Source organism: Lathyrus oleraceus, chromosome 6 (assembly GCF_024323335.1).
Source record: "Lathyrus oleraceus cultivar Zhongwan6 chromosome 6, CAAS_Psat_ZW6_1.0, whole genome shotgun sequence".
NCBI lineage: Eukaryota > Viridiplantae > Streptophyta > Magnoliopsida > Fabales > Fabaceae > Lathyrus > Lathyrus oleraceus.
Window position 1 is genome coordinate 477,884,484 of NC_066584.1, and position 16,951 is coordinate 477,901,434.

Consider the following 16,951-nt stretch of genomic DNA (forward strand, 5'->3'; position numbering starts at 1 on the left):
TTACTCGTTGTAGTTTTCGCTATAGACAAATTTAGATCTTATCTAGTAGGAGCAAAAATTATAGTTTACACTGATCATGCTGCCATTCGTTACCTATTAAGTAAAAAAGATGCCAAGCCCAGGTTACTCCGATGGATTCTATTACTACAAGAGTTTGATTTAGATATAAGAGATAAAAAAGGCACTGAAAACATAGGAGCCGACCACCTTTCTAGGCTAGAACATCTAAAACCTGAACTAGTACCCATCAATGATGATTTCGCCTATGATAGACTGATAGCTAGAGTAAAAACCATTGAAGATAATAACCTAGATCCTTATGAGCACCCCCAAAATTCCTTAGCAATAAGTAACGTGCCCTAGTATGCAGACTTCGTTAATTACCTAGCTGCTGATATAGTACCCCCTGATCTTGACTACCACCGCAAGAAGAAATTCTTCCACGATGTGAGAAACTTCTATTGGGACGAACCGCTCCTTTTCAAAAGGGGTAAAGATGGCATTTTTCGCCGTTGCGTTCCGGAAGAAGAGGTAAATAACATTATCGAGCATTATCATTCTGCACCCTATGGTGGACATGCGAGCACCTCTAAGACATACGCCAAGATTCTTCAAGCTGGCCTATTCTGGCCTACCATGTGGCGTGATGTCTATGCTTGCATTGTCAAATGTGATAGATGCCAACACACTGGAAACATTTTAAGGTGTGATGAAATGCCTCTAAGAAACATTCAGGAAGTAGAACTCTTTGACGTATGGGGTATAGATTTCATGGGACCTTTCCCACCATCCTTAGGAAACAGGTATATCTTAGTAGTTGTAGACTATGTGTCTAAGTGGATTGAAGTTATAGCTGCATCCACAAACGACACTAGGGTAGTAATCAAACTATTTAAAAACTATATATTCCCTAGATTTGGAACACCACGTTTAGTCATAAGCGATGGAGGATAACATTTTATATCAAGAATATTTGACAAACTTTTAAGAAAATATGGAGTTAGGCATAGAGTAGCAACACCATACCACCACAGACTAGTGGCCAAGTAGAAGTGTCTAATAGGGAGATAAAACAAATCCTAGAGAAAACTGTTTCTATTTCTAGGAGAGACTGGTCTCAGAAGCTTCAAGAAGCATTATGGGCCTATAGAACCGCTTTCAAAACCCCTATAGGAACTACTCCTTATCAACTAGTTTATGGAAAATCCTATCACTTACCGTTCGAATTAGAGCATAAGGCCTATTGGGCCATTAAAACTTTGAATTTAGACTACCTAGCCGCTGGAGAAAAGCATACCCTAGACATTCATAAATTAGAAGAACTTAGGCAATCTGCCTACGAGAATGCAAAAATATATAAAGAGAGGACAAAAGCCTATCACGACAAAAGAATAGTAAAGAAAAACTTCAATATAGGCGATCATGTTCTCCTTTTCAACTCTAGGTTACGACTCTTCCCTGGAAAGCTACGTTCGAGATGGACTGGTCCTTTCGAAGTATCCAAGATTCTGAGATCCGGAGCCGTAGAAATCAAGAACGAAACATGTAGTCCATTCATTGTAAATGGACAAAGACTGAAGCTCTACGAAGGAGGAGACATTCTAGCATACTACTCAAGCCACACCCTGATTAATCCACCAATTCCTACTACAGGTGTATAAATTCTAATCGTCAAGCTAATGACGTTAAACAAGCGCTGCGTGGGAGGCAACCCATGCTTTTTCTTTCATTTTAGTTTTTCGCATTTATTTAATTTTATTTTCATTTTATTTTATCATATTTTGCATTGAGACTAAAATTTGAATGGTTTGCACTTTCAGGATCACTTTCTTAACTTTTACAGGATGCAGGATTTCGATGACATGCACGTGGCCTATAGAGATAATGCTCAGAGAGAGCGCTACATCGCTCTGTATCAGCGCCCTATGGCACCCACACGTTATCTTGATCAACACTGTATGGAGGCACTGGGCATCGAGCCGAGTATCCGATTCCTTAGCCACCAGCTTCACTGGGGCGAGTTTGTTGATGACTTGAGTAACACCTACAGGAACCTGACATTGGAGTTCCTGAGTTCATTCAACTATGACCCATACTCTGGACCAGATGGGTATGTTGCTTTCAGGCTCTTTAGAGTTGAGTACTCCTTCAGCTAGAAAGAGTTCAACGACTTACTGGGTTTCCAGACCACTCCTGATGCTATCCCGGAGACACCTATGGGATATTTTCTGGGTAAGGAGGTTGAGAAGTTTTTGAGCGATATATCAGGTGGCGGAAGCCAGGATCTATCTACGCAGCTGTCTCATGTTATACATAACCCCGCCTTTAGATACTTTCAGATGATATTAGCACATTCCTTCCTAGGAACACCGGATGCAGAGACATTACTGAGTGAAGAGGAGATCTTCCTATTATTTTGTGCATCCCAACATCGCCCAGTAGCATGTGGGAACTTTTTGTTATATAGTCTCAGCAGTATCTCCAGATCTACCGAAGGAGTCATCCATGTGGGCGGAATCATCACGCAGATTGTTGTCGCTTTAGGTCTGTCTCGCAAGCCGTTACATCTTCGGATCTACTGTGGGTACACTACCATGGACATCAACTTCTGTTTGACCAGAGGGTTGATGAGGAGAGCCTCTTTCCACCCATGTCAGTTCCGATTACTAGTCGACAGCGAGGCTATCCATTATTTCACACTGCCATATCCTATGATGACCAGTGTGCATGATCCAGCGAATTGGAGTTATGCTCTGGAGGGCCAGGGAGAGACCGTCGAGGAGCCGAGATCACCAGCCATTGCTGAATACACGCCTACACCACCACCTCCCAGGATCACTGTTTTCTCTAATAATCTTTCATTGCAGACCCCCGACATCCGCACTCAGATTGCTGAGTATCGTAGAGAGATCGCAGAGCTTAGACAGGAGGTGGCTGACCTCACTTTACAGATGGGAGTGTCTGATCTCACCCATGTGTCGCAGCCTGAAAAAATACAAAGCGCAAAAAAACAACCGACGAAAGAAAAGTGACAGGAGAGTCGCCACCGTGCGTTATTTATCCCAAAGGAGGGAAAGGAAACGCTCGAAGTAAACCTGGAGAAAGGAAAGGAAAAGACAAGGTCTCGCAACCAAATCTTGGGTTCGGGAGTCGATTATGCGAAGGGAAGGTATTAGCACCCCTACGCATCCGTAGTACTCTACGGGATACACTCTTGTTTGTTTCTTGTCTAAAGGGTGTGTGTTTATCTAATGTACTATTTACTAAAAGAGAGGGTCAAAGAAAATGACTCGCACGGATGTCGCATCCATTGCATACGTATCTCATCTGAATATGAGAATCAGAGTCTTCGTAGCTCGGGTACCTATGGGTTAAGGATAAGTGTGCTTGCTAAGACATCGCGTCTTATGCCTACGTATCTCATCGGGAATGAGAATCAGAGCAAAACGTAGTTCAAACTAACTACGGGAATAAGGGTCTCGATTGCAACTAGGGCAAGAGAAAAGGAAAGTCTCGATCGCAACGAGGGCGAGAGAAAAGATCGCAACGAGGGCGAAAGCAAACAAGGATTAGTTGTTAGTTGTTAGTCAAACTCGGCAAGACATCGCATCTTGTGCCTACGTATCTCATCTGAACATGAGAATCAGAGTTGCCGTAGTTCGGCTCACGCACGCCGAAACAAACACACGCACAGACGCTGAGACGTCAAAACAAACACACAGACAGGCAAACATGGAATCCGAACGCCAATCGCTGGACTTACATCAGATTCCGAACCAAACAAAAGCACACTGGAAACCAGATGCCACTTGATGGACTTATACCGGACTCCAAGCACACAACAATAGGATACGGAATGGCAATCGCTGGGCTTACATCCATATCCTTATACACACAAGAAGAAACAAGCAACAAGTTACTAAGGAGTCGGGAACTCGAGCCTAGCAACTGTCAAGCAAACACACACAAAAAAGGAAAAGGGTGCCCGGAGAGATCTCGCACGATCTCCTGCCTACGTACCTCATCTGGTATGAGAATCAGGGCGACGTAGTTCCCCTGGAGGGATTGCCATTTGAACATGGACTTACAAAGGAGGACACCAGTTGTGTCAAAGGAGAGTGGGCGATGTGTTCACGTCCTAGCAGTAGGTGTCGGAACTCGCTGAATCGAGTCTTAGGCAGTTACCTCTTTGCAATAGAACGAACTACATGCCACAAGATCGGAGACGCTCGGAAAGGTCTAGAAGTGGGGAAGCTCTGCCCTAGAGTTGTCATGCAATATGTACTTAGGTGTTTAGGTTTTACAAATGGGAATATCTACCTAATGTTAGCATGCAAAGAATATGGGAATTCTACCTATGTTATCATACAAAAGAACAAGGGAATCCTACCTATGTTATCATACAAAAGGATATGGGAATCCTACCTATGTTATCATACAAAAGGTTTTATCTAATGGGTGCTACCTAATCGGAACAAAGATCGACGAATGGAGCAAGGAGAAGTGCTAGGGATAAGGGTAGATGGCGATGCATGAAGCAATCGACTTACAAGGTTGATGGCGATGCATAAAGCAATCGACTTACAAGGTTGATGGCGATGCATAAAGCAATCGACTTACAAAAGGGTGGATGAATACGTGCTGGTTCTGTTAGGTTTTGAGAAAAGTGATTACTCGACGTTGGATCGAGGTTTTGGTCTTGTTTTGAAATGATTATCGGATGTTCATTTTATTTCTTGTATTAACAGATGGATAAAGAATGAAAGAATATTATACATTTCATGGGAGATGGATACATTTGTTATGAATGGGGATTGTTCATGGCAAACAAACAATAATAATACATGCCTCAAACACCATACAAAGGCCACAGTTAATCAAACAAGTAAGATATAAACAAGTATATAATCGAATCAAATAATCAAAGAATGAAATAATGAAGCATTAAACAATGTATGAGTCTAAGTGCAAAGGAACCGGCTCATTGTAAGAAAGCCCAAGAGTAAGCTATGTGAGATCGATGGCGATGCTTAAAAAGCAATCGACTTACAAGGGTGTAAAAAATGGGCTCGATATTAAATCGAGAAAAATATGATTTTTATAGTTTTAAAATGGTTTTGAATTAAATTAAAATACAACAACTTTACATTATTAACAAAATGAACATATGAGTGTAATAAAGGCATAAACATAAAAAGAAACGAAAATGCTAAAAGAAAAAATAATATAGCTAAAAGAAATAAAATGCCAAAAAATGCCACACATGAGTATTGAACCCACCCCACTCAAGAATATACACACTGCCCTTCTCCACCAGACCACTTATGATCATCTGCTATTGTGATACTATGTTAAATATATAAATCGAGATAAAAAATAAATAAAAAAAAGATTAAGGACAATAACAGAAAATACTAACATATAAAACCTTTTTATGTTTTTGTTTATTTCTATTAAAAAAAATTAAAAAAAAATTAAAAAAAAAAGATTAAAAAAATAAAAAAAAAAAATAACGAAATGGAGACGACGAAACAGGAACTCGTCTTCCTCTCTTCTCCCCCACCTCACGAACTCAACCTTCCCCAACAATGGCAATCTCACAAACTCTCCCCTCTCGTCCCTCTTATGACATCACTCATCAACGAAACCCTCTCACGCTCTCAAACTCAGCGAATCAAACTCTCTCAACTCTCACAAATATTTTCAATCAACAAGCATATGGGAAGGATAAAGAGAAAGAAAGAGAGGTTCTTACAAAGTGTCACTGCGGTGGTGGTGAAGGATGCGCAGAAGCTGGCCTCCAGGTAAACGATTTTGGGGTTTTTAGGTTTTTTCTCAGATTTTCGCCTCCAAGTCTTTTTTCTGTCGTCTCCCCTCTACTGATTTTCTCTCCCTCTCTATTTATGTTCTGCGAATTAGGGTTTTCGGATTGCTATGGTGGATCCAAGAAGTATCCCAGCCAAGGCCTTTTTGTGCTCAGAAATTGGAGTGGTCCTTTTTTATGTATGGATTTGTAACAGGTAATCTGAGCCACGCTTTCTTCTTCATTGTTGTCTCTATGCCAAATTGGGATATTTTCTTGAATTACTGCCTTTGCTAATTACCTTATTCTTTTTACTGCAGTGACTTTTTTTGGTCAGAAAACTCAGTTGGTTTGGTTGAGGTTCAATGGCTTTGGAGGTTTGGCTTGGCTTCAACTTGCTTCTGCAACAGGGTTTCAAAACAGGTTCACCAACATGATTTCCACTGATGATGGATTGCATTTGCCAATTTATTGCATGTTTCTTTGGACTGAACAACTTGACTGCTTTCATTAAGAACCTCATTGTAGCTGTTACGCCTTGGCTTGATGATGAACATGGATGTTGCAGGATGCAAGACTGATGTGGTTTGGTGTGATGTAAGATGATATCCATAATGAATATACTTGTTGCTACCACATTGTGAATGATGATGAACTGAACTCCTGTAAACCATTTCCCTGCTGCTGATTATTGCTACTTTGCAGGTTCTGACATGGAATGGCTTGAAGCCATGCATTGAGCCGTGTTGATGTGGAAGTGGTCATCACTCATTTTGCAGCAGGTGAATGGCTTACATTTCTGACTTGATGTGTTCATGATCATAGTCCATTGGCTTATATGTTGCCTCATGCTTTCATACTGCAGAATACTCATGGGTTCATTTCATGATTTGTCTTGCCATCTTGATTCCATACCCTGATTTTACATGTTATGATTTGGACTGGTGCTTTTTATTCCTGACAGGCAAGGCCTTTTGCAGTGTAAATTGCTTCACATTATCTTGCAGCAAATTGGATCAAAGCTCGTGAATGGCCTCCACTATAAAACCTGGTTTTTTTATAGGATCTTATTTGGTGTATGCTTGTGCTTTTCTGCATTGGACTGTCGCTTGTGGTGATCTCTTGGCCTTTAGTATTTCAGCATGTCATGTTGTTGTGCAGGATGGTTCCTTGCTCAATATTTTGCATTGCAGGATTTGACATATTGTTGCTAAACCATCATGGCAGGTCTGATGTGTAACACCCGAGGTCGGAGAGGCCGAAGAGTGGTTACATGTAACATCCGAGGGCGATAGGAGTGGTTGTCGATGCATGAGGCATGACAATGAGACACTCCTAGCCCCTTCTAGGGGAAAAACCGAATTCACATCGGAATGAGAGGGATCCTGAGGCTATGCAGGTATGGGACTGCATGGTTGAATAAAGGCTTATAAGGATTAATTGGTACTACCTATACCAACAAGATGCATCTTCTTTTCGGTAGCCCAATAGATAAGAACTCCATAGTTAAGCGTGCTTGACTTGGAGTATTATTGGGATGGGTGACCTTCTGGGAAGTTTCCCGGGAAGCATGTGAGTGAGGATAAAACATGCTGAAAAGACCCGTGTTGGTTTGTGGGGTCAGTCGGTAATCCTGAAAGCAGTTTGGGCTGTTACAAATGGTATCAGAGCCAAACCTCTCCCAGTACGATGTGGTTCGGGGACGAACCAAGCGGAAGTTGGTGGGCATGTAACACCCGAGGTCGGAGAGGCCGAAGAGTGGTTACATGTAACATCCGAGGGCGATAGGAGTGGTTGTCGATGCATGAGGCATGACAATGAGACACTCCTAGCCCCTTCTAGGAAAAAAACCGAATTCACATCGGAATGAGAGGGATCCTGAGGCTATGCAGGTATGGGACTGCATGGTTGAATAAAGGCTTATAAGGATTAATTGGTACTACCTATACCAACAAGATGCATCTTCTTTTCGGTAGCCCAATAGATAAGAACTCCATAGTTAAGCGTGCTTGACTTGGAGTAGTATTGGGATGGGTGACCTTCTGGAAAGTTTCCCGGGAAGCATGTGAGTGAGGATAAAACATGCTGAAAAGACCCGTGTTGGTTTGTGGGGTCAGTCGGTAATCCTGAAACCAGTTTGGGCTGTTACATGATGTATGACCTGAAGTGAATCCCTGATATGGAATTGTTATATGATTTCCTGCTGGTTATGTAACAGGCTCACAACTTGGTCACTGCAGGGTTTGTTGTGGGTTGCATTACGGTTCTTGGTTGGCTCAAACAGGGCAATGGTATCCAGCAGGTTTTTTTTGCAAAAATTGTTGTGGCTTCCATTCATTTTTTTTTGTTTAATGAAGCTCTGAACCAATGTCTACTGCAGGGCCAATTGTATTTGAGGCTTTGGCCAGGTAATGTGGTGTACTGTGAGCAAGGAATGAGCACACTCATGTGGTGCTGCTGCAGTTGGTTTTATGCTCATGTGGTAATGTTGGTTTGTTGCAAGTTGTGTGCCTTGATGTACTGCCTGCTGCAGAGTTTATTTGGTTTATGGCATGAGGTTCAGTCTTTGGAATAACATCTGTCCTGGTTTGATAACAGGTTCTAATATAACCGGTCTGGAAGCTGTGTAACACTGTCTAAAAGCATAGACAGAAGCCATTTTAAAGGCAAGTTCACTGGAATCAACAACATGAGCAGCACCATCTGTCAAGACAACTCGGAGATTTTCAACTGGATGTCCAATTAATGCACATGAGTTGGCAGCTTTCTCAATTGCAGGGACAAAATTTGATGGAACAGCTTGGCCAACAAGCATGCTTTCAAATTCAAACTTAGTTCCCGACTCAGTAAGAAGTGGTTCAATATACCCAATCACACGTCCATATTGTCCTCGCCCTCCAGATTGCTTCTTATGTAAATAATCCAAATCAGCATGCTGAGTAACAGTTTCTCTGAAGTTTACACGGGGCTTTCCAACTGCATCAACCTTGTATTCCCTCACACTGCGTTCATCATAGATATCTAAGTGTGGTTCTCCCATTCCAGAAATGATTGTCTGCCCATTCCCTGGGTCCAAGCCAACACGGAATGTAGGGTCCTCTCTTTGGAAGCGGTTCAAAGCTTTCGAAAATTGCTCTCCAGAATCTTTTGAGACAGGTTGTACAGCTAAAGACATCGCAGGTTTAGGTACATCATAGAAGTCATTGTGTATTTAACCGAACCATCAGTAAAAGTATCTCCTTGGCTTGCTGTTTGTATTAATGTGGAGCTTCTGCGGTTTTTGCAGGTTGCAGTTTTGGGTTTATGTTATACACGTTTGGATTTGGCTTGCAGCAGGTACTAGACTTATAGCAGGCGGCGACAACAGAAACAAACCATGTATTCAATTGCATTTCCCTGGCGCACATGGACTCTTGTTCACACTGACGGCACGGTACTGTTGGCTCTTGGATTTGCAGGTCAGAGTATGGTGCTGGAGGATACCCCTGCGGTTCCTAAACGGTCTGTGGAAGCATAATGCAGGGAAGGGCATGGGCGACTGTCATGACAGGATGATGTGTATTCTTTGTTGTTTTTTTAGAAAATTATTTCTTCCATTTGGCTTGGCTGTAATATTATTCAGAACCTAGGATTGCTTGTAACCGACAACATGATGTATTTCCATTGATGGTATTTGAAATAAATATGTCTGTTACCCTAGAACTTTGTTCGGATAATGCGATTTTAAACCGAAATTCTAAACCAAACATGTTGCATCTTGAAGTCTATCTTTGGATTCTAAGATCTGACGATTCTGCATTTTGAGTCATGAGGACTTCGTGCCAAACAGATCCAAGAGTTTACCAAGAATTTCCAGGTGAAATTAAAGCTGGACCTGAATCAATTCTGTCTTCAGAATTCCCAAAATCATCTTCAAGTACATAAAGAAGCTTCCTGTAAGTATGTTCAATTGGTTATGTGAGTGTCATGCTGCAGCTGGTAACATGTTTGTTTTTGGCAGCCTCATTGCTTGGAGATGGTATCACCTGGTAACAGGCGCATTTACAGCATGTCTCTACTGTAGGTCTTGGCTTGGTAATGATGTCCACTACAGGGTCCCCACGCAAACTCTTTGTTCAATAGCAACAAGGCAAGGTGATGTACAACAGGGCCAACAAATAATGTGTTTCCATGTATTGTTTTGGTTAGCCAAGAGTGATAAGCAAAGGGCAATGGTTGAGCTGTGTTAGACCTCCTTGGGAATTAATTAGGGAGAAGCCAAAGCCCATGGTTATTAGTTCCAAAATGCCAAATGACGTGGTGTGCACAAACTGAATTGCTCGTAATGGAAGTAAACAAGGAAAAGACATCACCAAGCATGGAAATTGGATGGCTCATCACAGCAAAAGGCTAGACAAAGTTTGGATAGTCAAGAGCAAGTGAGAGTTGACTTTGGTCAAAGTTGTATTTTCTTTGTAAATGGACAATGAATTATTGGTTAGGGTGAAATTTAGGGTTTAATGAATTTGGGTTGACTTTGGTCAAAGTTGACCAAAAAGTCAATTGTTGACCAAAGTCAACAGTTGGTCAAAAATGCCAAATTTTGTATTTTCTTGTATGGAATCACATGTAATGGTTTAAAATGACATGAAATAAATTGAAATGGATTAACAAATGGTTTGAAGTTGGTTTCAAAATTGGTTTAATCATGACTTGAATGTTTGACTTTTTGAAAAGAAAAATAACTTGACTGATAATGTGTATGAACAAAGCCATGAAATGAGACCATAAGGTTAGGGTTTTGGCATAGTATCCATGAACCAATAACATGACTGGCAAGTGGCTAGAAACACAAGAAACTTGGTTGTTCAGATGACCCAGACCATAGATGTATCCACAATCACAACACCATGACTTTGAATCAAAACCAATCCTCATATGAAACCAAAGCAAGGTTAGGCCAAGCATGCCAAACAAACATAAAAAATTCAGGACCAAAATCGGGGTATGACAGCTGCCCCTATTTAGACGTCTTCAACTAGAGAATATGAAGCAGGACACTCTTCATATGATCATAGTGGGAGATGGTTAAATATTAAGAAGACCCGGATTTTGATCCTGAATCCCCATGAAATAATTAACAATGCCTGTCAGAATCGGCAAAGAAGCAATCTCAAAAGAAGAATCCGTCTGGTACGGTGAAAATCGGCCTGAGTACCGAAACAGAAAGTTGACCTGGATACCAAAATAAATGGTAACACAGGAATACCCATGGCCTGAACGCCGCACATTAGTCTGAACACTAAGCATCGGAATAATAGAGTATCAATGTTGGTCTGATCACCGGAAATCTGGTCTGAACACCACTTCGATCTGAAAATCGGAAAACTGGCCTGAATGCCACAAGTACTTCGACTTGATCGTCGGAAACTTCTACGATCTGAAAATCGGAAACTGGCCTGAATGCCACTTCGGCCTGGATACCGGAAACTGGCCTGAATGCCACAAGTTGCATCGACCTGAATGTCGGAAACTTCTTCGATCTGAAAATCGGAAAAATTGGCCTGAATGCCATTTCGGTCTGGATACCGGAAACTGGCCTGAATGCCACTTCGGTCTGAATACCGGAAAATTGGCCTGAATGCCACTTCGGTCTGAATACCGGGAACTGGCCTGAATGCCACAAGTTGCATCGACCTGAATGTCGGAAACTTCTTCGATCTGAAAATCGGAAAAACTGGCCTGAATGCCACTTTGGTCTGGATACTGGAAACTGGCCTGAATGCCACTTCGGTCTGAATACCGGAAAATTGGCCTGAATGCCACTTCGGTCTGAATACCGGGAACTGGCCTGAATGCCACTTCGGTCTGAATACCGGAAAAAACTGGCCTGAATGCCACTTCGGTCTGGATACCGGGAACTGGCCTGAATGCCACTTCGGTCTGAATACCGGAAAAAACTGGCCTGAATGCCACTTCGGTCTGGATACCGGAAACTGGCCTGAATGCCACAAGTTGCATCGACCTGAATGTCGGCAACTTCTTCGATCTGAAAATCGGAAACTGGCCTGAATGCCACTTCGGTCTGAATACCGGAAAAAACTTCATGCCTGTCAGCATCGGCAGAAATAGGGAAAATGATAATTGAGGCGGCACGTGGGCCAACGACCCATGCTAGGGATAATAAGTCATGAACAACCTTCAGTCTGAGCACTGGAAACAATCTTCTGGCTTGTCACTTGGGATGCCGAGAATGTTTTATGCTTACATGCGTATGTTTGAATTTTTCAATGGCGTAATGCTCCATGAAAATGGAAATGCTACGCGATTTGGGAGGATGCAATGCAATATGATTCTACATGCAAGGATGCGAAATGCTGGGGAAAATGCCAAGCTGAAGCAAGGAATCCCGTTGGGGAAATGATTATAATCTTTCGGACCCTGACACTACTGTTGGAGATGCATAGCATAATGAACTATGTGGGGAAATGACCGGCCGCGCGGTGTTCTGGCAATGGCGAGATACCGAGACTCTGACTGGGGAGAGAACGGCACTGGAAACCTGTTGTTGGGGGAAGCGATAGTGGTTCTGGAAACCATAATCTACGAGAGATGACTCAGCAAGGGGGGGCAACCACCGATACGGTACCGAGGTTCTGCTTCAAGTAAAGAGACCCTGGGTCTAGCGTCGAGATCATCGATCTGGCATCGAGCTCTGAGGAGCGGCTGCTTCTGCTGGGGAGATACAGTCTGGTACTATCAACTCCGCTGGGGAGTGTAGCCTGGCACTGTCAACTCTACTGGGGAGTGTATAGTCTGAAGCACATGTTAACTCCGCTGGGGATATATAGTCTGGCACTGTTAACTCCGCTGGGGATATACAGTCTGGCACTGTTAACTCCGCTGGGGATACACAGTGTGACACTGTTAACTCTACTAGGGAGTGTATAGTCTGAAACACATGCTTGGGAGGCACCGTAGTGAGAACCTGCTGGGAATCTTAAGGAAATGCCCCGAGTGTACCTGTTCTGAACAGATGATTCAAAGTACTTAAAATTTACAGCAATTTTAAATGTTCATCGAGCATGTACCTGTAAAGCTCTTATGTTTCATGATGCAATGTTTATCAAAAATTCGGACGTCATTTTTGCAAACAAAACAGTAAAATGACAATGAACACATAGATGTACTGAATCGCATGATTTTATTGATTGAATGGCCTCTGAATAGGCATTTACATCAGGAAGCAATCCCTGGAAAGAGGTAATTGCACAAAAGATAAAATATAAATTAATCTAGTAATGGCAATGTGAAATGGATTTCTATTGGGTTCCAATTCTGCTATGACCCGCTCGTCTTCACGATCTTCCAGATGATCAGCCTTCTGAAAAGATGATTAGATTGTTTTCTTCCTTTTGAAAGTTTCCAGTCATCGACATGAGATGAGATTCAGAACTAACTCAGAACGCAGTCATTCGCTTAATCCCTAACTTTTGCCTGGATCGCCCTTTCGGGTTTTCAATCCACCAGGATACCCATTTTTGCCTAAGTTGCCTTTCCAGGTTTTCAACTTACCGGGTGTACAATCTTTTAATTTTAGTCCCTAACTTTTGCCCGAACCGTTTCATTTTCTTGGTTCGTCGGGATGCCCATTTTTTCCTGGACTGTTCTTTTTACTGTCCAGCGGGTCTATCTCATGCGAAGTATTTTTTAACTGCGTCTGAGTTCACAGGGGAAGTGAAGTCTTCACCATCCATCGTTGCAAGCATTAAGGCCCCACCATCGAAAACCTTGGTGACCATATACGGTCCCTCATAGTTAGGAGTCCACTTGCCCCTGTGATCCGTCTAAGGAGGAAGGATCCTTTTCAACACTAAATCTCCGACTTGGAAACAACGAGGACGCACTTTCTGATCAAAGGCTCTCTTCATCCGACTCTGATACAACTGCCCATGACAAATGGCTGCCATTCGCTTCTCTTCGATAAGACTCAACTCATTGAACCTTGTCCGAATCCATTCAGCTTCGTCTAGCTTGACATCCAACAGGACTCTTAGAGAAGGAATCTCCACTTCAACAGGTAGGACTGCTTCCATACCATACACAAGGGAGTAAGGGGTTGCCCCGGTCGATGTACGTACTGAAGTGCGGTACCCATGCAAGGCGAAGGGTAGCATCTCGTGCCAATCTCTGTACGTAACGACCATCTTCTGCACAATCTTCTTTATGTTCTTATTTGCTGCCTCAACAGCACCGTTCATCTTAGGACGATAGGGGGAAGAATTGTGATGCTGAATGTTGAAGTTCTGGCACAACTCCTTCATCATTTTGTTATTGAGATTGGAACCATTATCAGTAATGATTCTCTCGGGAATCCCATAGCGACAAATGATTTCTTTCTTAATGAAACGGGCAACCACATGTCTGGTGACATTCGCGAATGATGCTGCTTCGACCCACTTGGTGAAATAGTCGATGGCAACAAGGATGAAGCGATGCCCATTGGAAGCAGTCGGCTCAATCTTTCCAATCATGTCAATGCCCCACATAGCAAACGGCCACGGCGAAGACATCACATTCAGAGGATTCGGCGGTACATGCACCTTATCAGCATGAATCTGGCATTTATGGCATTTCCGAGCATACTTGAAACAATCTGATTCCATGGTCATCCAATAATAACCCGCCCTCAACAATTTCTTAGCCATTGCATGTCCGCCGGCATGAGTACCGAAGGAACCTTCATGAACTTCTTGCATTAACATGTCTGCTTCGTGTCTGTCCACGCATCTGAGCAAAACCATGTCGAAGTTCCTCTTATATAGCACATCGTCCTTGTTCAAGAAGAAACTGCCTGCCAATCTTCTCAAAGTTTTTCTGTCATTGTTGGATGCCCCTGCAGGGTACTCTTGATTCTTCAGAAAGCATTTGATGTCGTGATACCAGGGCTTGTCATCGACTACCAGTTCAGCAACAAACACATACGCGGCCCTGTCAAGGCGCATTACATCGATCCTGGGAGCGTGGTTCCACCGAACCACCTTGATCATGGAGGATAGAGTAGCAAGAGCATCTGCCATCTGGTTCTCATCATGAGGTATATGATACAACTTTACTATTGTGAAGAAAGTCAAGAGTCTTCTCGTGTAATCTCTGTAGGGGACCAGAGTAGGCTGGAGAGTGTTCCAATCACCATTTACTTGATTGATCACTAGAGCTGAATCTCCGAAGATGTCCAGAGTCTTGATTCTCAAATCAATGGCTTGCTCAATACCTAAGATACAGGCCTCGTACTCAGCTTCATTATTGGTGCACTCGAAAGTCAGACGAGCGGTGAAAGGCATGTGGGCACCTTTCGGAGTGGTAATGACAGCACCAATTCCACTTCCTCTGGCATTGACAGCCCCATCAAACGTTAAAATCCACTTTTCATCTGGATCAGGTCCCTCCCCAACAACTGGCTCTTCATAGTCTTTCATCTTGAGGAACATGATGTCTTCATCTGGGAAATCAAACTTCATCGGCTCGTAATCATCAATCGGCTGCTGAGCAAGATAGTCTAACAGAATACTCCCTTTGATGGCTTTCTGGGATGTATACTGGATGTCATACTCTGTCAGTACCATTTGCCAACGAGCAACCCTTCCGGTGAGAGCTGGCTTCTCAAATATGTACTTGACTGGATCCATTTTGGAGATCAGTAAGGTTGTGTGAGTCAGCATGTATTGTCTCAATCGCTTAGCAGCCCATGCAAGTGCATAACATGTCTTCTCAAGCATTGAGTATCTTGACTCGCAATCTGTGAACTTCTTACTCAAGTAGTAGATGGCATGTTCTTTCCTACCTGTCTCGTCGTGTTGACCGAGAACACAACCCATGGAATTGTCTAGCACTGTCAAGTACATAATCAGCGGTCTCCCTGGGACTGGAGGCATGAGGATAGGGGGATTCTGCAAATACTCTTTTATCTTTTCAAAAGCCCTTTGACAATCGTCGTTCCACCTGATAGCCTGATCTTTCCTCAATAATTTGAAAATTGGCTCACACGTGGCTGTTAGGTGAGAGATGAACCTTGCAATGTAGTTCAACCTCCCTAAGAAACCACGGACTTACTTCTCTGTTCTTGGCTCAGGCATTTCCTGTATTGCTTTCACTTTGTCAGGATCCACCTCAATCCCTTTTCCACTAACAATAAAACCCAGTAGCTTCCCAGATCTCACCCCGAAAGTGCACTTGTTCGGATTAAGCCTCAACTTGAATTTCCTTAACCGCTCAAACAGCTTCTGCAGATTTACCAGATGTTCTTCTTCTGTCTGAGATTTGGCAATCATATCGTCCACATAAACCTCGATTTCATGATGAATCATATCATGGAACAGAGTCACCATAGCTCGTTGATATGTTGCCCCAGCGTTTTTCAGACCAAACGGCATCAACTTGTAGCAGAAGGTGCCCCACGGGGTTATGAAAGTTGTCTTCTCCATGTCTTCTGGTGCCATCTTGATTTGGTTATAGCCAGAAAAGCCATCCATGAAGGAGAATACCGAGAACTGAGATGTGTTATCCACCAAAACGTCGATGTGAGGTAATGGGAAATCATCTTTAGGGCTAGCTCTGTTCAGATCCCGGTAGTCGACACACATCCGTACCTTTCCATCCTTCTTAGGTACTGGAACGATGTTTGCGACCCATGGAGGATAATTGGTAACCGCTAGGAACCCTGCATCCAACTGTTTCTGCACTTCTTCTTTTATCTTGACAGCCATCTCTGGTCTTGTTCTTCTGAGCTTCTGCTTGACCGGAGGACAACCCTCTTTGAGAGGAAAACGGTGTACCACAATGTCTGTGTCAAGCCCTGGCATATCCTGATAAGACCAAGCGAAGACGTCAACATACTCTTGCAACAGTTCAATCAACCCCTTCTTCACATCATCTTCCAAAGCAGCCCCTATCTTTATTTCTTTCTTGACGTCCTCGGTGCCAAGATTAATCACTTCAGTAGACTCTTGATGCGGTTGAATGACCCTTTCCTCTTGCTTTAACAGCCTGGCAAGTTCTTCAGGGAGTTCACAGTCTTCATCACCCTCTTCTTCAGCTTGGAAGATTGGGTTTTCGAAGTCGAAGCGAGCCATAGCAGAACTGTTATCAATAGGATCCGGTGATGTGCAT

The 16,951-nt window shown here is 43.0% G+C and overlaps 1 protein-coding gene across 1 annotated transcript; it reads left to right on the forward strand.

The window, feature by feature from the left end:
• The first annotated feature begins 8,242 nt into the window (after nt 1-8,242).
• LOC127092537 (uncharacterized) lies at nt 8,243-9,473 on the forward strand. The gene is made up of 3 exons (XM_051031438.1): nt 8,243-8,989; nt 9,090-9,139; nt 9,262-9,473. The coding sequence occupies exons 1-3, from the start codon at nt 8,851-8,853 to the stop codon at nt 9,430-9,432; spliced, it is 360 nt and encodes a 119-aa protein (XP_050887395.1). The 5' UTR covers nt 8,243-8,850; the 3' UTR covers nt 9,433-9,473.
• The last annotated feature ends 7,478 nt before the right edge of the window (nt 9,474-16,951 follow it).

Bases quoted from the DNA above. Each gene is read 5' to 3' on its own strand.
- LOC127092537 (XM_051031438.1), top strand. From the start codon at position 8,851: ATGATTGTCTGCCCATTCCCTGGGTCCAAGCCAACACGGAATGTAGGG. The intron at 8,990-9,089 runs GTACATCATAGA...CGGTTTTTGCAG, and splicing joins TAAAGACATCGCAGGTTTAG to GTTGCAGTTTTGGGTTTATG. The intron at 9,140-9,261 runs GTACTAGACTTA...TTGGATTTGCAG, and splicing joins TTGGATTTGGCTTGCAGCAG to GTCAGAGTATGGTGCTGGAG.